This window comes from Hypanus sabinus, chromosome 7 (assembly GCF_030144855.1).
Source record: "Hypanus sabinus isolate sHypSab1 chromosome 7, sHypSab1.hap1, whole genome shotgun sequence".
NCBI lineage: Eukaryota > Metazoa > Chordata > Chondrichthyes > Myliobatiformes > Dasyatidae > Hypanus > Hypanus sabinus.
In genome coordinates this window covers 179,638,951-179,662,580 of record NC_082712.1, presented here as the reverse complement: position 1 = coordinate 179,662,580, position 23,630 = coordinate 179,638,951, and the positions used below count along the sequence as shown (strand labels likewise).

General features: G+C 42.5%; 1 protein-coding gene across 4 annotated transcripts in view; it reads right to left on the bottom strand.

The window, feature by feature from the left end:
* Positions 1-23,630, bottom strand: part of lrrc56 (leucine rich repeat containing 56) — a 272,028-nt gene that overhangs the window by 161,902 nt on the left and 86,496 nt on the right. For all 4 annotated transcript variants that reach the window (XM_059976253.1, XM_059976254.1, XM_059976255.1 and 1 more), the window contains exon 5: positions 15,448-15,508. In XM_059976253.1, coding sequence (XP_059832236.1) covers positions 15,448-15,508 — 61 coding nt within the window. The remainder of the gene's footprint in view (positions 1-15,447; positions 15,509-23,630) is intronic.

Below are 23,630 nucleotides of genomic sequence, written 5' to 3'. Positions count from 1 at the left end.
TATTCAATAAAAGACTCTGTTTATGAGTAAGCCATGAGCCACCTGCATCATATTCAAGGTCACAGTACATGAGGAATGTTACAGCTAGAGTCTTCTGTTGAAGATTACATAATTCAATCATAAAAGTCTAGTGCCTCAGAAAGTTGCTGAATGAAGTTACTTAATGTCACCAAACAATGTACAAGGCGAATTAGCAAGGCCATCAGGATCTAAAAAGGAAAAGATTAATAGTAGTATATGTTGTGCAGAGAAAACATTTTGTTCTGGTTTAAGCAAGAGCTTGCAAAATAACTGAGTCATCTTTATCTTGTCAGAGAGTCCTTCAAGGTTGAGTTAAACACATTTTAAATGGTGTTCTGAGGTGGCTGCGGAGCACAAGTGGGACATGCACCTCCTGTAACACATGATGGGGTATACTAATGGGTATTTGATCGGTGATACATTACTTCCAGTACTGTAGTGGCATGATAGCATGAGGGATGGCACTGTAGCATAGTAGTCAATGTAATGTTTTACAGCAGCCAGTTATAAGATCAAAATTCAATTCCTGCTGCTGTCTGTAAGGGGTTTGCACGCTCTTCCCATCACTGTGTGGGTTTCCTCCCACATTCCAAAGACATGCCAGTTAGTGGTAGTAAGTTGCAGACACACTACGCTCGTGCCAGAAGTGTGGCAACACTTGTGGGTGACCCCCAGCGCTTCCTTGTTGATTCGATCTGATGCAAACGGTGCACTTTGCTGCATGTTTTGATGTAAATGCAACAAGTAAAGCTAATCTTTAATCTTACTTCTTCACTATGAATGGCCATGGTCCCAGGATCAGGTAAAGTCCTTGAAAGTGAAGTTATCCACTCTGGTTTGCAGTGCAGGCTCGAAGGGCCGAATGGCCTACTCCTGCACCTATTTTCTATGCTTCTATGTTTTGCTTTATAGAGCATTCAAACTCTGCCCCAGCTTTTCAGCATCCTCCCATGTTTCGAGTTTGGTTTGGAATTGCCTCTTTGCATATAAAATTGCTTTCTGGGGGGTCATACCTAGAGCTTTAGGGTTAGGGTTATACTTATACTCTTATACTTTTCAGGGATGCCAGACCTGAATGCTGCTAACCTAGTTCCAAACAAATAAGTTTGGGGATAGATGTAACCAGCACATCTCAGAACATCTTTCCCCCAAATGGGAAGGCATCTTACCCCCACGTCCCCCACCCCCACTCCTGAAGACAAAAAGGACATTGGTTTTCTGTTTTTATGGCTTACATAGTAACATAGCAATTGCTATAGGCTAAATATCCAGGGGGTTGAGGTATTGATCCAGAAACACCAGCTTCAATCCCAGCATGATGGCTGGGGAATTTAAATTTCAGTCACTAAATAAGACTGTAATGAAAAGCTAGCATCAGTAACACACACTATGGAAGCAAAGGACTGTTGTGAAAAAAAAATCACTTGGTTCACTATCTGGTTTTGTCTGCCTGTGACTGTGGCCATGACCAGAGAGCTTAAGTTATAGGAAGGGGTTGGCTAGTCTGGGTCTTTATCCTTGGAATTTTGGAGAATGAGGGGTGTTAGGAGAAGTATAGATAACGTGGATAATTACAGTATTTCCCCAAGGGTAGAGAGGATACAAAACTTGAGGGAATAGATTTAGAGTGAGAGGGGAAAGATTTAGAAAGGACCTACGATGCAACTTTTTTACACAGAGGGTGGCGAGTGTATGCAACAAACAGAGGAAGTGGTTGGGGCAGGTACAATAAAGAAGTAGTTAGATAGGTACATGGAGGACCAAGGATTAGAGGGATATGGGGCGAGTGGACACTGTGAAGAGCCTCTATCCATGCTGTGTCGCTCTGTGACTAACAAAAGATGGCCTTGCCAATAACGTTCATGTAAAATGACCAAATAAAAAACATTCTAAAACATGGTACCTCCATCCATCCTTGCTGAGTGACTACTGAAATTATTCATCTACCTCTGTGTGGTAGAAGCAAAAAAATTCAGGATGAGGTACTCCAGCTAACATTCATTTGACCCATATCCTTCTAAGCTCTTCAGTTCAAAGCTTTTAAATGTTGTAATTGAACCCACTTTTACCATTTCCTCTGGCAACTCGTTCCATATACCAAGCACACTTCCCTCAGGCTATCAGAACTGAACATAATACTCAAGTATGGTCTAACCAGGTTTTATAGAGCTGCAACGTTACCTCATGGCTCTTGAACTCAATCTCCTCCTAATAAAGGTCAACACACCATATCCCTTCTTAGCCACTCTATCAACGTGCGCAGCAACTTTGAGGAATCTGCAGATGTGGACCACAAGATCCTTCGGTTCCTCTATATCACTAAGAATGTTGCTAGTAACTTCGTACTCTGCCTTCAAGCTTGATCTTTCAAAGTCAGTCACTTCATTCTTTTCTGGATTTAACTTCATCTGCCACTTGTCTGTCAGCTCTGCATCCTGCCAACGTCCCATTGTAACCTACAACAACCTTCTAAACTATCCACAACACCACAAACCTTCATGTCATCTGCAAACTTACTACCCCATTTTTCCACGTCCTCAACCAAATCATTTCTAAAAGCCACAAAGAGCAGCGGTCCCAGAACAGATTCCTGAAGAACACCAATGGTCACTGACATCCAGGCAGAATACACTGCATCTACCATCACCCTCTGCCTGCAAGGAAACAAATCTCAAGGTAGTACCTGATAACATACATCTACTCTGATAATAAATTTATATTAACTTTGACTATGAACCAACTGGCAAAAACCTAATCAATATATTTTAGCAAAACTATGATCATTTTGCACTAAAATGGTCTTTTTTGTTCTATATATTCTTTATTTAATTATTAATTCTTCAATAATTATATTCCTTATCTAAGAAGATGTGCTGGCATTGGAAAGGTCTGCAGGAGGTTCAAGAGCAAGATCCCAGGAATGAAAGAGTTAACAAATGAAGAATGTTTGATGGTTCTGGGCCTGTGTTCACTGGAGTTTAGAAGAATAATGGGGGATCTCATTGAAACCTATTGAGTATTGAAAGGCCTAGATGGAGTGGATGTGAAGAGGATATTTTTTATAGTGGGGGAGTCTGGGACCAGAGGGCACAGCCTCAGAATGGCGGGATATCTGGTTAAAACAGAAATGAGGGGGAATTTCCTTAGCCAGAAGGTGGTGAATCTGTGGAATTTAGTGACACAGATGGCTATAAAGGTCAAGCCATTGGGTATATTTAAAGCAGAAGTTCATAGGTTCTTGATTAGTCAGGGTGCCAACAGAAATAGAGAGAAGGCACAAGGAAAATGGGGTTGAGAGGGAGAATAAATCAGCCATGACGGAATGGCAGACTCGATGGACTGAATGGCATAATACTGTTCCTCTGCCTTATGATCTTATAAAAATTGTGCATCATTTAAATTTAACTTGTGTTTTTTTTTCTCCCTGAGAATGCTGCTTATATAAAGCCTGTGATGCTGCTGCAACTAAGTTTTCATTGCACCTACGCATACATGTACTTGCGTATATGACAGTAAACTCGATTTGACTTATGTTTTTATTTCAGATTCCTGGTAGTTTAAGCATTTTTATTGTTAGCTTACCAGGCTGATGTTGAGCTCAAGTGGAACAATACCATTCTACAATGAGGTTTGGAGCACTATGAGCTGTGAAAGGATATGCTATGATTGCTACAACAGATGGGAGAGGCTTGTATGTCGGAAACCTAGTTTGAGTTTTTCAGTAGGAAATAAGGGTGTGGGGTGACTGCTAGTACATGATTTGTATCCAGCAGGGCTGCCCTGAGGGGCTGCAAATGACATAATTCATATGGAGAGTTAAAAACAAAAAGGAAATTATGTTAACAGCACACAGTGATGAAAAATATATAGAAGGGAGTTTGGGAACTTGAAAAAGGCAGAAGTCATCTGATAAAAAGAGTAACAGTTAACACAATATTAGCAAATATTACGTTTGTACATCAAGATGAACTGTACAAACAGTTGAAGAGAGGTATAATGTTTAGGAATAAAGAGAAAAAGATATTTCCATTTCAAAATTAATCTGCATTTGGAAACCCACAGGCCAATAAATGAATCACAGACCCAGAGAAGGGTTACAGCACACTTTGATCCTGTTAGGAGAGCGAGAAGGGGTCGTGAGTAGACCTTGGTAAGGAGGATTAAGGAAAACACCAAGGTTATACACATATGTGAAGAACAGGAGGATAACTAGAGTGAGCATAAGATCAATCAGGGATCAAACAGAAGACATGACATAACCAGAGGAGGTAGGGGAAGCTCTTAATAAATACAGTAGGTTCTGGTTATTTGGGCTACAGTTAATCAGGGAAGCCCCTTATCTGAGACAACTCTTAAAGAATAAAAACTAATTCAGAAAATAACCGGGGTTCACTTATTTCAAGGGAGTGAACCCTTGCAGGGTGTCTGGCCCTGATGATGTACCTGGTGATTTTCTGAAAACCTACACAACCAGCTGGTGGGAGTGTTCAAGGATAATTTCAATCTCTAATTGTTGCAGTTGGAGGATCTGACATGCTTCAAAAGAGCGACAATCATACCAGTGCCCAAGAAGTACAGAGTGAGCTGCCTCAAATAATGTTGCCCAGTGGCACTCACATGTACTTTGTGAGGTTGATCATGGCTAGGATTACTCCTGCCTAATCAAAGACCTGGACCTGCTGCAATTTGACTATAGCCACAATAGGTCTACAGCAGATGCAATCTCACTGGCTCTCTACTCAGCCTTCCATCACCTGAACAACAGCAATAATTACTGACTACAGCTCAGCTTTCAACACAATCTCATCAATAAAATCCAAAACATGATCTTCTGTACCTCATTCTACAACTGGATCTGACTTCCTCACTGAGAGACAACAGTCTGTGAAGATCGGAAATAACATCTCCTCCTCACTGACAACCAATACTGGCGCACTTGAAGGATGTGTGCTTAGTCCACTGCTCTATTCTCTCTACACCCACAACAGTGTGGCTCGGCGCACACAGCTCAAACGCCATCTATAAATTTGCTAACGACACAACTATTGCTGGCAGAATTTCAGTTGATGATGAGGAGACGTACAGGAGTGAGATCGATCAGCTGGTTGAGTGGTGTTGCAGCAACAACCTTGAGCTCAATGCAGTAAGACCAAATAACTGATTGTGGACTTCAGGAAGGGGATGTAAAGGGAACACACACCAGTCCTCATCGAAGGACCAGAAGTGGAAAGAGTGAGCAATTTCAGAATCTGTGCGTCAATATCTCTGAGAATCTATCCTGGGCCCAACATATTGATCCAATTTTTTAAAAAGGAATGACAGTAACTATATTTCATTAGGAGTTTGAGGAGAACTTGTATGCCACCAAAGAAACTCACAAATTTCTAAAGATGTACCGTGGAGAGCACTCTAACTGAAAGTTGTTAACTTTGCCAGCTCCATCATCGGCACTAGCCTCCCTAGCATCCAGGACACCTTCACTATCCATCATTAATCACCCAGGACATGCCCTCTTCTCATTGCTATGATCAAGTAAGATGTACAGGAACCTAAAGACCCATACTCAATACTTCAGGAACAGCTTCTTTCCCATTGCCATCAGATTTCTGAATAGACAATGAACTCATGAATACTGCCTCACTATTTTCCCTTTCTTTTTGCACTACCTAATTTTCTTTTTTAATTTATACTTCTCAATGTAATTTATAGTTTTTATTATTACAATGTACTGTTGCTGCAAAACAACAAATTTCATGACATAAGCCAGTAATATTAAACCTGATTCTGATATGTTTAAGACACTATGCCACTTAATTGGTGACTGTTGCCGAACAGTTTCTAACCAACATCAGACGCATGCATTTGGATGGCCTTTGGACACTACACTGTGCTTAGAGCAAGCAGTTTTTAAACAGTGCCAGTTGTGTGTGTTTGTGTTCAAAAAGCAGCATTTTTTTGTCACTAATATTTGGTGAGAAGTAAGAAATAAGACAATTCAGAACTGTTTTGCCCACTGTGATTTCAAGCATTCGCTAATTTTTGTTCTCTGTGCACTCCTAATTTTATATAATTTTTATATATGTATTCTTAATTGTAATGTATAGTACTTTTTATGTCTTGCACTGTACTGCTGCCACAAAACAATTTCATGACATAAACACAACAAATTCTGCAGATGTTGGAAATTCAAAGCAACACACACAAAATGCTGGAGAAACTCAGCAGGTCAGGCAGTACTGATGGAGTGGAATAGTCGACACTTCAGGTCGAGACCTTGCCCTGAAGAAGAGTCTTTGCCCAAAATGTTGACTGTTTATTCATTTCCATAAATTTCACCACATAGGTCAGAGATAATAAACCTGATTCTGATTATCTTTCAAATTTTGTTACATTACCCGTCTCAACCATTTCATCTGGCATCTCGTTCCATATATGCACCACTCTGTGTGAAAAACTTGCCCCTCCGGTCCCTTTTAAACCTTTCCCTTCCCACCTTAAACCTGTGCCCTTTAGTTTTTCATTCCCTTTACTGGGGAAAAGACTGTATTCGCCAAACATATGCTCTTGTGATTTTATACACTTTTGAGACCACTTGTTCCAACAGCAGTCTCTGGCCTGAGAACAGTGTTCATTCTGGAGATCAGTATTGGGCATGTATGTTGGGTGTGTTGTCCTTCAGGGATGAGTAATGGGGTTGTATTTGAGGCCTTTCGTTGGTTGGGTCAAGCATGGATGTTGCGTCCCAACTGTCTATGTGATACAAAAGCCAAGGCAGTACAATATGGAGAATAAGCTGTTGCCTGTGTACAGGCTCCCCCTCTTTACGCAGCTGATGAATCAAAGGAATGGCAAAGGCTGATACAGCTTGGCACCAGCGGCATCGCAGGAGATGCCAGTCAGTGTTGAACTGAATGTAGGACTGCCTTAGGGACTCCAGCTCTGGAGTTTTCCTTGTGGTTTAGTCCTGAAGCCTTCCCTATGTGTGGGTATAGCTGCAAGGCGGCGGAAGTTTGAGATCAGAGTTTCCTTCTCCTAGATCCGCTACCAACCATGGCTGACGAGCCCCATCTTTCAAAAGCTACTGGCTCTAAGGCACCAGTAACCATCCTTTGACCCTTAGCCTGTCAGTAAGACCATAAGATATAAGAGCAGAGTTAGGTCATTTGGCCCATTAAGTCTGTTCTCCTATTTCATCATGGCTGATCCATTATTCCTCTCAGCCCTAATTTCTTGCCTTAACCAAACAAGAATCTATCAACCTCTGCCTTAAATAAACATAAAGACTTGGCCTCCACAGCCGATTGGCAACAAATTCCACAGATTCACCACTCTCTGGCTAAAGAAATGCTTCCTCATCTAAAAGGTCACCCCGCAGAAGAAATGGTTCTGCTGGGCTTCGTAGCTAACCCACATGTAAAGGCCAGGAGCTGAATTTGGTTGTTAGAAGTTATTTGAGACACACACCATTGGGAGCATTTAATAGGTAGTGGGGACTTATTCCCACTACAGCCCCTTTCCCTGGCTATGACAACCTTAAGAACCTTAACACATTTAAGATAATAATTAAGCTTGAACTTGTTAACTGGCTAATGTAACAGGGAACCACAGACAAAACTTAGAAGTAGAGACATGGAATGCAGCAGCAACGACAACCAAGTTTCAGGAGTGTCATTAATTATGTTACAGCATGCACCAACGTTCCCTCTTAACAGCTGCACAAACCAACCATTGCTCTGCGCAGGAAATTTTTACAAGGCCTGAAAAATGCGAGTCACTTTAAATGTTTTTATTTTAATATGCATACTATGCATATTTAGAATGAAAATTGAAAAATCACATATTATTGATTTTATTTAAATGGTATAATGAGTTACACTTTAACAAAGAAAATCTTTCACGTTTCATAAACATTTTTTCATGTCTTTATTCTAGCTGCACGGCAACAAAGGCTATGTGCTTAGGAGCATTTCAATTACTGCGCAGCTACGCACCCATGCAGCTTAGAGAGAACAGTGGCATGCACCCATTGATGTAATAGAAAACTGGATTTACTGCTAGACCTGTGGACAATCATTTCAGCCTGTAATCAGGACCAAGTCCGTTTCTTAATTAAGTGTTCCTGGAGTCACCATCCTGTCATCAAAATGTAGTTTTCTTGGTAAATCTCATCAACTGAAAATGTAAAAGCTGTCCCAAATTTATGCTTGGTAGATCAGCTTTGACTGGTCTCCTGGTACACACCAGATTTAATAAATTGCCCATCATTTCAAACAACAAAAACACACATGTGTGATCTTTCAGTTTACTCTTAGAGTCAACAACTCCGAAGATCACTACATTCCATTCGAGATGCTTGGAATGGAAAGTTTTAAATATAAAAGGATTGTAGCTGTGGTGAACTACATATACCTGTCTGGACACTCCCCCTGCTGACTGCTCCTGTGGCTCCTCCCACAGACCCCTGTATAAAGACGATCAAGACCTGAACCCGGCCTCTCTGTCTCCAGGATGTAGTATGGTGGTCACTCACTGTTTGTTCCTTCTTCCAGTCAATAAAAGCCGATATCTCGCCTTACGTCTCAGAGTGAGTTATTGATGGTGCATCAGTATCAAAACTACACAACACTGGCTTGTGTAAATGCCTTGCTACAAAGCCATATAAAAGGGCAATACATCTCCAGGAGACTGCCAATTGTCAGCAATTATGAATGTCATTACTGCATAATGGGCCACAGTTTACAGCATTTCTGTATAAAAAAACAAATGCTAAAAAGATGGCAAATTCTGGACTCAATTAGCTATAATCTGGCACGTGCCTGCAGGATACTAAAACACTGCTGGCTTACAGGCAGGGGGCAATACAAACCATTGCAGAAAAAAACAGGAAGCACCATTACTCAAACAGGCAGAATGTTGTAACTTCAAGTCCTGAAGTCATATCTTACATAGAACATCTTTCTAGCTCAGTTAATCTGGTTTTCCAGATTGTCAATCTGCACTGCAGCTTGAAGTAATCAAGCATGCAATATTGAAAGCAGTCAATTTCCAGCTTTGGGGTGGGGGAAGGAACCAGAGCCAAAAAAATAAGAACTGATAGACGTGACCCAGCTTCCTGTTTGAACTGAACAGCATGAAGCATTATCCACAGAGAGGCCCTTGCAATCCTCACATCCAAATTATCCTACCCTTACACAGCGCTCGGGTCATTTGTAAAAAGGAAATCATTCATCCACAGCTTCCAACAGGAGGAGGCCCTCCGTTGGTTAGGGTTGACCATGGATGTTGTGTCCTAGCTATTTACTGTATGCTCAATACATAAGTCAGGGCATTAGGATATGAAGAGCAAAGCTGTTGCTCATGCAGCTGATGAATCCAAAGTAATGGCAGAGACCGATACACTTTGGCACCAGTGGCATCACAGGAGTTGCCAGTCAGTGTTGAGCACAACATAGGACTGCCCTAGGGACACCACCTCCAGATTTTCCTCGGGGTTTACTCTTGAAGCTTTTCCCATGATAGGGCAAAGCCGCAAGGCAGCAGAGTTTTGAGATCAGAGTTTTCATTCTCCTAGATGAGCTACCAAACACAGCTGACAAGCGTCATCTGCACAAAGTGACTGGTTTTAAGGTGCGAGTAACCCACCTTTGCCCCTCTGCTATCAGTTGAAACAGTTCCACTAGGTTTAGTAGCTAAGCCATGCATGAAGGTCAGGAGTTGGACTTGGTATTGAGATGTGCGCCATTGAGAGCATTTAATAGATACTGGGAGCTTATCCACACTACCTCCCCCAGGTATAACAACCTTAAGGACCTCCAGCCTCTGTCACACACTTACTTGTTTAATCTTTCACTTTTCAGGCCCACACACTGTGAGCTTATGGCTTGTCAACACTTTACAATCTGAATGACGTTGGAACAAGGCACAAACTTCCAAACTTAAATAACCCATTTGTTTTCAGAATTCTTGAGGAATTAGGAATTCATCAAATGGAGTTTCCAGATGGCAACATTCTACTGTTCAGGCAGCTAGGCCTCTGAGAGGCACTAGTCTAGACCATGTGAAGCTAAGTGTCTGAAATATTGCATATATCACAGGCTAACAAGCAAACATGAAACAGTGCTTAAGATGATCTAGACAGCACTGAATGACATCAATTACTGTTGTACAGCTCTGTGTGTTCTCTACAAAATCTCACTGTGTATTATAAAGCTTCCATTACTGTCAGTGTTTTTCAATACAGTCAGAACAGTTTCCATATTTCAGGTGTGTGTCCGTGCATGTCTCTCTGCGGTTGCACATAAGATCATAAAACCTAGGAGCAGAATTAGGCCACTTGTCCCATTGAGTCTACTACACCATTCCATCATGGCTATTTTATTATACATCTAAACCCCATTCTGCTGCCTTCTCCCCATAACCTTTGACGCCCTGACTAATTAACCAGCAGCATGTGTTCTTCTGTATTTACCCAATGAGTTGTTCCTTTAGCACTTTATCTAAGTGCCAGCTAACGTGTCAGCTTAACTAACACGACTATCGATTTCTCAGATTTCCAGTAATTGCTCACTGCTCCCATTCTCTCCTTTTTCATTCAAAGTTCAAAGTAAATTTATTAGCAAAGTACATGCATGTCGCCATAAACAACCTTAATATTAATTTTCTTGTGGACATTCACATTAAGTCCAAGAAGCACAATAGAATCAATGAGAGACTGCACACAACAGGACGGACAAACAACAAATGTGCAAAAGACAACAAACCACAAATACAAATAGAAAGAGAGAAATAATAATAAATAAATTAACCAAAAAAATTGAGAACATGAGTTGAAGATTCCATGAAAGTAAGTCTTTAGGTTGTGGGAACAGTTCAGTGGTGAGGTGAGGTATCCCCTCTGGTTCAAGAGCCTGATGGTTCAGGCATTATAACTGTTCTTAAACCTGGTGGTTTGAGTTCTGAGTTGGGCAGGGACTAATTAAAGAGAGGGATTGTGTAGAAAGAGCTACCTTTCAATCAGGTCTGCAGTCAAGATTTAAAAGGCAGAGCTTGTCTGAAGTGGGCAGCCACCAATCAACGAGAGGGCTCATTTGAAAGGATGGATCGGAAGAATGCTGGTACAAGAGTCACTCCTCCTGTGTGGCAGCTTTAGACTGGTTCTGGCTCATCAGGCTTAGGCGAGATAGAGTTTCTGGTAAATTCATCCGGTGTTTTTATTTGTTCATTCCTCATCTATTAGTGCATAGTACAGTGAGAATGGCTCCAGAAGCAGTGTTTTATATTGTGTGTGGGATGTGGGAAGTCTGGGAAACCTCTATTCTCCTGGATAAACACATCTGCACCAGCTGCACTGAGCTGCAGCTCCTGAGAGAATGTATTAAGGAACTCAAGCTGCAGCTTGATGACCTTCAACTCACCCAGGAGAAGGAGGAGGTGATAGACAGGAGCTATAAGGAGGTAGGTTGCAGGAGACAGGTAACTGGGTGACTGTCAGGAGAAGAAAGGGAAATGGGTAGCCAGTACAGAGTACTCCTGTGGCCATTCCCGTCAATAATAAGTATACGACTTTAGATACTGTTGATGGGTGACCTACTGGGGGGGGGGGAGTCACAGTGACCAGGTCTCTGGCAATGAGTCTGGAGCTATGGTTCAGAAGAGCAGTGAGATGAAGTCAGCAGTATAGATAGGAGAGTCCTTAGTCAGAGGAACAGAGATGAGATTCTGTGGACATGATAGAGATAGCCAGGTGGTATGTTGGCTCCCTGGTGTCAGGGTCAGAGATGTCTCAAATCAGGTCGACGGCATTCTCAAAGGTGAGGGTGAGCAGCCAGAAGTCTGGATTCTTATTAGCACCAATGACAGAGGTAGACAATGTGAAGAGGTCCTGAGGAGAGATTTTGGTGAGCTAGGTAGAAAGCTGAGAAACAGGATCACCAGGGTAGTAATCTCTGTGCACCAGTGAGGGTAAGAATAGGATGATCTGGCAGGTGAATGTGTGGTTGAGGAACTGGTGCAGGGGGTAGGGTTTTAGATTTATGGATCATTGGGATCTCTTCTGGGGAAGATATGACCTATACAAAAAGGGACAGGTTACATCTGAAGCACAAGGGGAACAATATCCTTGAGGGCAGGTTTACTAGAGTTGTTCGGTGGGATTTAAACTAATTTGGCAGGAAGGGGTTGAGAACCAGAGCGAAAATGCTGAGGATGAGGTAGTTAGTTTACAAACAGAGGCAGTGTGTAGTGAGACTGCTAGCAAGGAGAGGCTGATGTTAGGGCAAAATTCCAGTGAACAGGATGCATTGCATGTAGAAGGCAGACAAAATCAACAAGGGTGAATACAGGACTGGAGGTGTTATATTTGAATGCACACAGTATATGGAATAAGATAGAGAACTTGTAGCACAGTTACAGAATGGCATGTATGATGTTGTAGGCATCACTGAATCATAGCTGGGAACCTAACATCCAAGGATACACATTGTACCGAAAGGACTGACAGGAAGAGAGAGGGAGCGGTGCTGCTCCGTTGGAAAAAATGAAATCAAATCATTATGAAGAGGTGACATAGGGTAGGAAGGTGTTGAATCATTGTGTATCAAGCTAAGGAACTGCAAGGGTAAAAAGACCCCGATGGAAGTTATATACAGACCCCCAAACAGTAGTAAGGATGTGGTCTACAAATTACACTGGGAGATGGAAAACGCATGCCAAAGGGCAATATTACATAGTCATGGGGATTTCAAAATGAAGGTAGATAAGGAAAATTAGGTTGGTGCTGGATCCCAAGAGGAGGAATTTATAGAAAGAAGGCTAGCCAATAACATTAAAGAGGATACCAAAAGTTCCTCCATATATACAAAGTGTAAAAAAGAGGTGAGAGTGGATATCAAACCACTGGAAAACAGAGTGTCAGGGATCAGAAGTGTGTGAAGTTGCCATTACAAGGGAGAAGGTTCTTGGGAAGCTGCAAGGTCCAGCGATAGGTAAGTCACCTGGACCAGATGGTGTACACGCCAGGGTTCTGAAAGAGGTGGCTGAGGAGACTGTGGAGGCATTACTAGATTCTTGAATGGTTCCAGAAGAATGGAAAATTGCAAATGTCACACCACTCTTCAAGAATAAGAGAGGCAGAAGAAGGGAAGCTATAGGCCAGTTAGTCAGTGGTTGGGAAGCTGTCGGAGTCGATTGTTAAGAATGTGGTTTTGGGGTACTTGAAGGCTTATGATAAAATAGCCCACAGTCAGCATGGTTTCCTCAGGGAAAAATCTTGCCTGACAAATCTGTTGGAATTCTTTGAAGAAATAACCAGCAGGATAGACAATTGAGAATCAGTTGATATTGTTTACTTGGATTTTCAGAAGGCCTTTGACAAGGCGCCCCATATGAAGCAGCTTAACAAGTTAAGAGGCTATGATATTACAAGAAAGATACTAGCATTGATAAAGAAGTGGCTGATTGACAGGAGTTCAAGAGGTGGGAATAAAGGGAGCCTTTTCTGATTGATTGCCGGTGACTAATGGTGTTCCACAGGGATCTGTGATGGGACCGCTTATTTTTATGTTATATGTCAATGACATGGATAATGGAATTGATGACTTTACTGACAGACAGACAGACATACTTCATTGATCCCGAGGGAAATTGGGTTTCATTACAGTCACACCAACCAAGAATAGTGTAGAAATATAGCAATATAAAACCATAAATAATTAAATAATAATAAGTAAATTATGCCAAGTGGAGATAAGTCCAGGACCAGCCTATTGGCTCAGGGTGTCTGACACTCCAAGGGAAGAGTTGTAAAGTTTGATGGCCACAGGCAGGAATGACTTCCTATGACGCTCAGTGTCGCAACTTGGTGGAATGAGTCTCTGGCTGAATGTACTCCTATGCCTAGCCAGTACATTACGGACATTGTCCAAGATGGCATGCAACTTGGACAGCATCCTCTTTTCAAACACCACCATCAGGGAGTCCAGTTCCACCCCCACAACATCACTGGCCTTACGAATGAGTTTGTTGATTCTGTTGGTGTCCGCTACCCTCAGCCTGCTGCCCCAGCACATAACAGCAAACATGATAGCACTGGCCACCATAGACTCGTAGAACATCCTCAGCATCATCCGGCAGATGTTAAAGGACCTCAGTCTCCTCAGGAAGTAGAGACTGTTCTGACCCTTCTTGTGGACAGCCTCAGTGTTCTTTGACCAGTTCAGTTTATTGTCCATTCGTATCCTCAGGTATTTGTAATCCTCCACCATGTCCACACTGACCCCTCACAAAGGAAAAGTGAAGAAGGAATATTAGGTGAAAGCACTGTGTACCATGACTGGGTCAGGACATGATCGAAGAGTCGGAGAGAGGCGGAGATCACAGAGGGTGAGCAGTGAGAAAGGGTCTCACTGAATTCCCGTCGAAGAGAAGATTTAAACTTCTTCAGGGTAGGCATACCTTGAAGAGACTTCGCAGTGGCGTAACGAATAGTAAACACAAACTACACTGCAGATGCTGTGATCAAAACAACACTTACCCTTTCCTGCCTATCCCCTCTCTGCTTCCCCTCCCCCACCCCTTGATCTTTCCTCTGATTGTTTTTTTAACCTGACACCCACCAGCCTTCTCCATCCCACCCACCCCCACCTTCTTTATAGGGCCCTCACCCACACCCTCCTCAGTCCTGACGAAGGGTCTCGGCCCGAAACGTTGACTGCTCGTTTCCACGGATACTGCCTGACCTGCTGAGTTCCTCCAGCTTGTACGTGTTGCTTTGACCCCAGCATCTGCAGTGTACTTTGTGTTTTCTGTTAAGAGTGTGTGTGTGTGTGTGTGTGTGTGTGTGTGTGTGTGGGGGGGGGGGGTTGGGAGTAACAGGGCTCATTTTGCTGTTGTTTTGTTGCTTGTTGTGTTCTGGGTTGTTCTGTTGAGCATTGTGGACATGCTATGCTGGTGCCAGAATGTGAGGTGAAACTTGTGGGCTACCCCCAGAGCATTCTTGGATGTTTTGCTTGTTAATGCAAACGATGCACTTCACTGTATGTTTCAATGTATACAGTATCTGATAAACTTGAACCTTATGTTACTGTATTTGTGCCTCTGGTAACTGTTCTTCCCAGAACAGAGGAGGTTAAGAGGGAACGTGACTGAGTTACATAAGAGAACGAACAGAGTGGATACAGTAGTTCGTGCAGGTGGGGCTTGTCAGCCCTGATTGGCAGGTCGTCTAGGAGAAGGAAAACTCTGATCTCAAATCTCCACTGCTGCAGCTATACCCACTCATGGGGAAGGCTTCAAGAGCAAACATCAAGGAAAAGGGATTTATCTGGAAAGGTGTCTACAGATCAACGTGGACAAACTGGGCTGAATGGCCTGCTTATACACTGTATAATACTGCAACTCCATGACTCTATTTTGACGTGTTTAACCTACCGCACTGATGTAATAAAACTTCCGTTCAGCTTTAGTTCAACCAGATTAGGCAAATAGTCACCTGTAGACAGACAACAATTGTTATGTTAAATTAGGATTAGTCCAATGTGCACAAATTTGAAATATAGAGTACTGTGCAATAGTCTGATGCGTGTACTGTATATATAGTTAGGGTGCCTAAGACTTTTGCGCAGTACTGTAGTAATTTTATGTATTGCACTGTACTGTTGCACAAAAAAAACAAATTTCCTGACATATGTGAGTGATGATAAACCTGATTCTGATATGGGTCTCTATTGTGGTCTGAGAGTGGGAAGGGGGCAAGGAGAGAGGAATCAAGGTTGGGAAAAAGGGGAAGGCAAAGTGGAAAGCATCAGAAAGACATTCTGTAATGATCAATACACCAATTGTTTAGAATCACATGACCTTGCCTGATGTCTCTGGCCTGGGTGTGTCTGCACCTGCGCCACACCCCCGCCCCCACTGCCCCTGGCTCTCTTCCTCTGTCACCTCCCCAAACCCCTCCCTTGAGCCGCAGCTTCACCATTCCCAACATCTTTGCTCCTGTCAGATTTGCAAACTCACTCTCCACTCCACATTATCAAATACAGTACTGTGCATAAGTCTTAGGCACTGTACCTATAAATATGTGCTCAAGACTTTTACACAGAACTGCATAAAATATTGGGTGCCATGGTAGTGTAGTGAGTAGCATGACACGATTACAACTCAAGGTGGAGTTCAAAGTTCAAATATGGCATTCTCTGTAAGAAGTACCTACATCCTTCCATAAATGTATGTGTTTCCTCTGTGTTCCTCCCAAAGTCCAAGACATACCAGTTAGTAGGTTAATTGGTCACTGTAAAATTGTCCTGTCAGATGTTCTGGAGTTCCGTTGACCTAGATCTTATAGAGTGGAAGGAATTAAGTGATGATGTTACTAGTTAGGGAAAATTGGTCCTCTGGAAGACCAGAATGGTAATCTATGCGTGGAACCAAAAGAGATGGAGATGATCTTAAATGGATTTTTTGCATCTGTATTTATTCAAGGGAAGGGGCAGCTGGTGGTGACTTCAATGTAGATGGTCATGAGTTCAAGCCCACCTGGGCAGCAGCAGATTCCACACAGAAGAAAAGCCTGGGAATCTACTTCTGTGTCTTGCCATGAAAACCGTGTGGATCCTATGGTCCATGAGGTCACAAAGAGTTGCACTCAACTTAACGACTGATCAACAACAAATTTATTTGGGAGATGTACACAGAGTCTATAGAAGTAAGACAAACCCACAGTGAGGTCATGGGCCCTGTACCGATTACAGAGGACGCCGTTTCTGCTGTCTTAAGGTAAATTAGGCTGGATAAATCCCCAGGGCCTGACAAGATATTCCCTTGGACCTTGTGGGAGGCAAGTGCAGAAATTGCAGGGGACGTAACAGAGATACTTAAATCATCCTTGGCGACAGGTGAGATACCAGAAAATTGTAAGGTAGCTAATGTTGTTCTGCTGTTTAAGAAAGACTCTAAGAATAAACCAGGAAACCAGTGAGCCTGACATCAGAAGTGGGAAGTTAATGGACCGGATATATGAGTATTTGGATAGACAGGAACTGATTAGGCATAGTCAGCATGGCTTCGTGAGTGGCAAGTCGTGTCTAACCAATCTTATACAGTTTTTCAAAAGAATTTACCAGGAAATTTAATGAAGGCAATGGATATTGTGTACATGGAATTCAGCAAGGCACTTGACAAGATCTCGCATAAGAGGTTGATCGAGAAGGTTCAGTTATTTGGCATTCAAGATGAAGTAGTAAATTTGATTAGAAATTGGCTTTGTGGGAGAAGCCAGGAAGTAGTTGTAGATGGTTGCCTCTCTGGCTGGAGGTGGAGTGCCGTAGGGATCTGTGCTGGGTCAGATGATGTTTGACATCTGTATCAACGATCTGGATGATAATATGATTAACTGGATCAGCAAATTAGCAGATGACAACAAGATTGGGGACATAGTGGACAGAAAGGAAGACAATCAAAGCTTGCAATGGGATCTAGACCAGCTGAAAAATGGCAGATGGGATTTAATGCTGACAAGTGTGAAGTATTGCCCTTCAGGAGGGTCAACCAGGGTAGGTCTTCCACGGTGAGCAGTAGGGCACTGAGGAGCAATGCTCCCTCTAAGGTGTGCGTGTGCACACATCTTTTGCTACTAGCGCACAAAGGAATTTAAACTGCGCACAAAGGATTATGAAGGTTGTTACCCTCTATCACGTCGGTACGTTAAGTATATTTCACGATCATACATATTCCTTTTCCGGTTTCTAATTCAGACAGTTTTGACAATGTGGAGTTTACGATGATTTGTCTGCAGATTTTAGGATTGGCTTATTTATACTGTTTTTATTGATGAAATTATTCAGTGCACACGTTGTGGTCACTGGGAAAAACGTTTCACAGCCCAAGATTTTTGCGCACACTGGCCATTACAATTTAGAGGGAACATTGTGAGGAGGGCGGTAGAACAAAGGGATCTGGGAATACAGGTCCATAATTCATCGAAAGTGGTGTTACAGGCAGATATAGTCAAAAAAAGTTTTAGCACATTGGCCTTCATAGATCAAAGTATTGAATACAGAAGTTGGGATGTTATGAAATAAGTTTGAAAGAGTACAGAGAAAATTTACAAGGATGTTACCAGGACTGAAGGACCCAGCTATCAGAAAGGATGGAAAAAGTTACAACTTTATTCTCTAGAACACAGAAAATTGAGGGGAGATTTGATAGAGGTATACAAAATTATGAGGTGGAATGTTTAAGGGGAATATGAGGGGAAATTTCTTCATTCAGAGGGTAGTGAGAATGTGGAATGAGGTACCAGCGCAAGTGGTGGATGTGATTCCGATTTCAACATTTCAGAGAAGTGTGGATAGGTACATGGATGCTAGGGGTACGGAGGGCTATGGTCTGGGTGCACGTTGATGGGACTACGCAGTTTAAATGGTTCGGCAATGACTAGATGGGCTGAAGGGTGTGTTTCTGTGCTATAGTTTTATATGACTCTACTTAGGTGGGTTGCTGGACAGTATGGCTGATTGGGCCAGAAGGGCCTGTTCCATGCTGTATCTCTCAATGTAATAAGATAAAACAGCAGTTAAAATGGCTGGAACCCACAGCAGCTGCTTCTAAGGTCATCTACTGAACCTTATTACATCAGTCAGTTCTGTACTTGCTGCCCACATAGAAGAGCAATACAAACAATACATTCAGAAAGGGCTTGGCATCAATTTCCTTATGAAGGCTGAGCTCATAACTCTGTACTGTAAAGTATGCAATTACTGGCAACCTTTTATATGCTGTTGTCATTGTCTTACTCAGTGAAATTCACTGTTCAAAATAATGGATAGAAAGTACTTCTTGCATGCAAAGGTCTTGAAAAGCCCAGAGATAAAGCCTCAGCAGTGACCACAAAGAAAATTAGATTAGAAATGGGAAATCAGACTATTCTAAGTAATGCAGCTGCAGGACTAATCTAGACCACAATCAAATCTAAGAACAGTGAGAAATTTGTCCTGCAAAATAGAAATCCAATTATTTTCTCCACTCATTTAAAACCATAAGACATAGAAGCAGAATTAGGCCATTTGGCCCATCAAGTTGGCTCCACCGTTCCATCATTGCCGATTTATTATCCCTCTCAACTCCATTCTCCTGCCTTCTCCCCGTAACCTTTAATCTTAACTTGCCCAATTTGCCTGCTACATGCATGATTTTGCATCAGAATGGTAAATGTATTCAATAGTAATAATGATTGTAGCGATGGCCAGGCATAAAATTCATTTCCTTTACAATCTCATCTACTGGTAATGTTTCCTGAACACTGAATAATCCTCAACATGATTATTACAGAGAGGAAGAGAGGAAAGGCGTGTGTGATGGGGTGGCAGTTCTGCATCCGTTTCGCACCAGAACCATGTGTTAGGTGTTTGTTTACCAGACTGCCACAATCCGGGCCTGTTTCGTCTCTTTTTGCCAAGATTTTTTTCTTGCTCTTATTTTGCACTAGTTAATTTAATTAAAAAAATATATTTTCTATTGTAATTTACTATTTTTTAGTATTATGTATTGGAATTTCTTTAAGATTGGCATAGCCGGGGGAGGGTGGTAGGGATAAGCTCCCACTACCCATTAAATCAGCAGCATCAACAGAGCTTTATGAAGAGGTGTTTCTCACAGGTCGGCAGTGGTTATTTAAAAAGAGAGCTTCACGGGCATTTGTCCATTGTAGGGGGCCTATCAATGGCATTAACAGATCTCTACAAACTAAATAAAAGTACAGAAGGGATAAGCAGAGCAGCCGTTGTCAGGAGTAGGACAGTGGCGAGAGTAGAAGTGACAGAAGAGGAGGCGACTTTGTGTAAAGTGTCTGTTAAAGCTTCCTTTTTGGGTTTTTTCCCCCTATTCCTCTCTTACTGTACCATTTAAATGGCTGTGGTGTGCTCTTCATGCCAGATGTTGGAGAACTGGGAGAGCCAGAGTATCACGGGAAACTACATATGCATGAAGTACATCCGACTGCAGCTCCTTGAAGACAGTGTTAGGGATCTGGAGCAAAAACTGGATGACCTTCAGCTTGTATGGGAAAGTGAGGGCATAATTGATCAAAGTTACAGGGAAGTAGTCACCCCGAAATTGCAGGAGGCGAGTAGCTGGGTGCCATCAAGAGAAATGGAAATAGGCAGCTAGAGCAGAGCACTCCTGTGGACATCCCACTCAAAAACAAGTATACCACTTTGGGTATCTTTATGGGGGATGACCTCTCGGGAGAATGACATGGCGACCGGGTTACAGGCACTGACCATGGGTTCGTGGTACAGAAGGAAAAGAAAGAGAAGAAGGGAGGGGTAGTGATAGGGGACAATAGTGAGGGGAACAGACAGGAGACGTGAACAAGGCACCCAGATGGTATGTTGCCTCCCAGGTGCCAGGGTCAGGGATGTCTCAGATCGCATCCATAACATTTTGGCGAAGGAGGGGTGCAGCCAGGTGCCTTGGTACATATTGGTACCAATGACATAGGAAGGAAAAGAAAGAGGTCCTGAAAAGACACTTTAGAGAGCTAGGTAGAAAGCTGAGAAGCAGGACCTCCAAAGTAGTAATTTCAGGATTGCTGCCTGTGCCACACTCCAGTGAGGGTAGAAACAGGATGATTTGGCAGATAAATGTGTGGCTGAGAAGCTGGTGCAGGGAGCAGGGCTTCAGGTTTCTGGATCATTTGGATCTCTTCTGGGGGACGTATAACATTTTCGAAAGTGACAGGTTGCACCTGAACTCGAAGGGGACCAATATTCTTGCGGGCAGGTTTATTAGAGCAGTTGGGGAGTGTTTAAATTAATTTGGCAGGGGTGTGGGAACCGGAGTGAAGGGACTCAGTACAGGACAGATGTTAAAAAGTAAAGGTAGCATGCAGTCAGATTGTCAAGAAACTCAAGCAGGTGATGGGACTTAGTTACAGCCAACAGGCTGAGCATCAAAGCATAAGGGACAGAGAATCAGAAAGGACAACAAATACGGTATTCAAGGCGTTGTATCTAAATGCATGTAGTATAAGAAATAAGGCGGATGATCTTGTTGCACTATTACAGATTGTCAGGGATAAAGTTGTTGTGGCCATCACTGAATCGTGGCTGAAGGATGGTTGTAGTTGGGAGCTGGCAGTCCAAGGTTACACGTTATATCAGAGGGATAGGAAGGTAGGCAGAGAGGGCAGTGTGACTACTGGTAAAGAATGGCCTCAAATCAGTAGAAAGATGTGACATAGGATTGGAAGATGTTATCCTTGTGGGTTGAGTTAAGAAACTGCAAGGGTAAAAGGATGTTGATGGCAGTTATATACAAGCCTCCCAACAGTGACTGGGAGGTGGACCACAGGTTACAACAGGAAATAGAAAAGGCGAGTCAAAAGGGCAATGTTATGGCAGTCATGGAAGCTTTTAACATGCAGGTCGATGGGGAAAATCAAGTTGATAATGGATCTCAAGAGAGTGAGTTTGTTGAATGCCTAAGAGGTAGCTTTTTAGAGCAGTTTGTCATTGAGCCTACTAGGGGATCAGCTATACTGGACTGTGTGTTATGTAAAGAACCAGAGGTCACTAGGGAGCTGAAGGTAAAAGAACCCTTAGGAGACAGTGATCACAATATGATTGAGTTCAACTTGAAATATGTTAGGGAGAAAGAAAAGTCTGACGTAACAGTATTTCTGTGGAGTAAGGAAATTACAGTGGTATGAGAGAGGAGTTGGCCAAAGTAAATTGGAAGGAGCTGCTGGCAGGGATGTCAGCAGAACAGCAATGGCGTGAGTTTCTGGGAGAAAATGAGGAAGGAGCAGGACTTGTGTATTCCTAAAGTGAAGAAATACTCAAATGGTAAAATAGTACAACCGTGGCTGACAAGGGAAGTCAAAGCTATTGTAAAAGCAAAAGAAAGGGCATACAACAAAGCAAAAATTAGTGGGAAGATAAAGGATTGGGAAGTTTCTAAAAACCTACAGAGAGCAACTAAAAAAATCATTAGAAGAGAAAAGAAATATGAAAGCTAGCTAGCAACTAACATCAAAGTGGATAGTAAAAGTTTTATCAAATATTTTAAAAATAAAAAAGAAATGAGAGTGGATATAGGACTGCTAGAAAATGAGGCAGGAGAAATAATAATTGGGTACAAGGAGATGGCTGATGAACTAAGAGTATTTTGCTGTTGTTCACTGTGGAGGACACTAGCAGTGTGCCTGATGATGGAGACCTGAAGTACATAGAAACATGGAAAACCTACAGCACAATACAGGCCCTTTGGCCCACAATGCTATGCTGAATATGAACTTATTTTAGAAATTACCTCAGGTTACTCATAGCCCTCTATATTTCTAAGCTCCACCTACCTATCCAGGAGCCTCTTAAAAGACCCTATTGGATTGGCCTCCACCACCGTGGCCAGCAGTCCATTCCACGCACTCACCATTCTATGTAAAAAAACTTACCCCGGTTATTCCTGACATCTCCTCGGTACCTACTTCCAAGCACCTTAAAACTGTGCCCTCTCAGACATAAGTCACCCAGACCAGAGGAACTGCACCCTAGAGTTCTGAAAGAGTTAGCCTTGGAGATTGTGGTGGCATTAAAAATGATCTTTCAAAAATCATTGGACTCTGGCAAATTGTAAAATTGGAAGGACTGGAAAATTGCAAATGTCACTCCACTCTTTAAAAAAGGAGGAAGGCAGCAGAAAGGAAATTATAGACCACTTAGCCTAACCTCAATGGTTGGGAAGATGTTACAGTCAATTGTTAAGGATGAGGTAATGGAGTACTTGGCGACACAGGACAAGATAGTACAACACCAGCATGGTTTTCTTCAGGGACAATCCTGGCTGATCAACCTGTTGGAATTATTTGAGGATATTACAAGTAGGATAGATAAAGGGGATGTAGTAGATGTTGTATATTTGGACTTCCAGAAGGCCTTTGACAAGGGGCCACACATGAGGCTGCTTACCAAGTTAAGAGCCCGTGGATTTAAAGGAAAGTTGCTGGCATGGTTAGAGCATTGGCTGATTGGTAGGAAGCAGCAAGTGGGAATAAAAGGATCATTTTCTGGCTGGCTGTCAGTGACTAGTGGTGTTCCTCAGGGGTTGGTGTTGGGACCACTTCTTTTTATGCTGTATATCAAAGATTTAGTTGGCGTTGTTGCCAAGTTTACAGATGATATGAAGATTGGTGGAGGAGCAGGTAGTGTTGAGGAAACAGGTAGGATGCAGAAGGACTTAGACAGATTAGGAGAATGGGCAAGGAAGTGGCAAATGAAATACAGTGTTACAAAATGCATGGTCATGCACTTTGGTAGTAAAAATAAATGTGTCGACTATTTTCTTAACAGGGAGAATATCCAGGAATCTGAGATGCAGAGGGACTTGGGAGTCCTTGTGCAGAACACCCTGAAGGTTACTTGCAGATTGAGTCGGTGGTAAGGAAGGCAAATGCCACGTTAGCATTCATTTCAAGAGGTCTAGAATACAAGAGCAGGGATGTGATGCTGCGGCTTTAAAAGACACTGGTGAGGCTTCACCTTGAGTATTTGGAACAGTTTTGGGCCCCTCATCTTAGAAAAGATGTGCTGGCATTGGAGAGGGTGCAGAGGATGTTC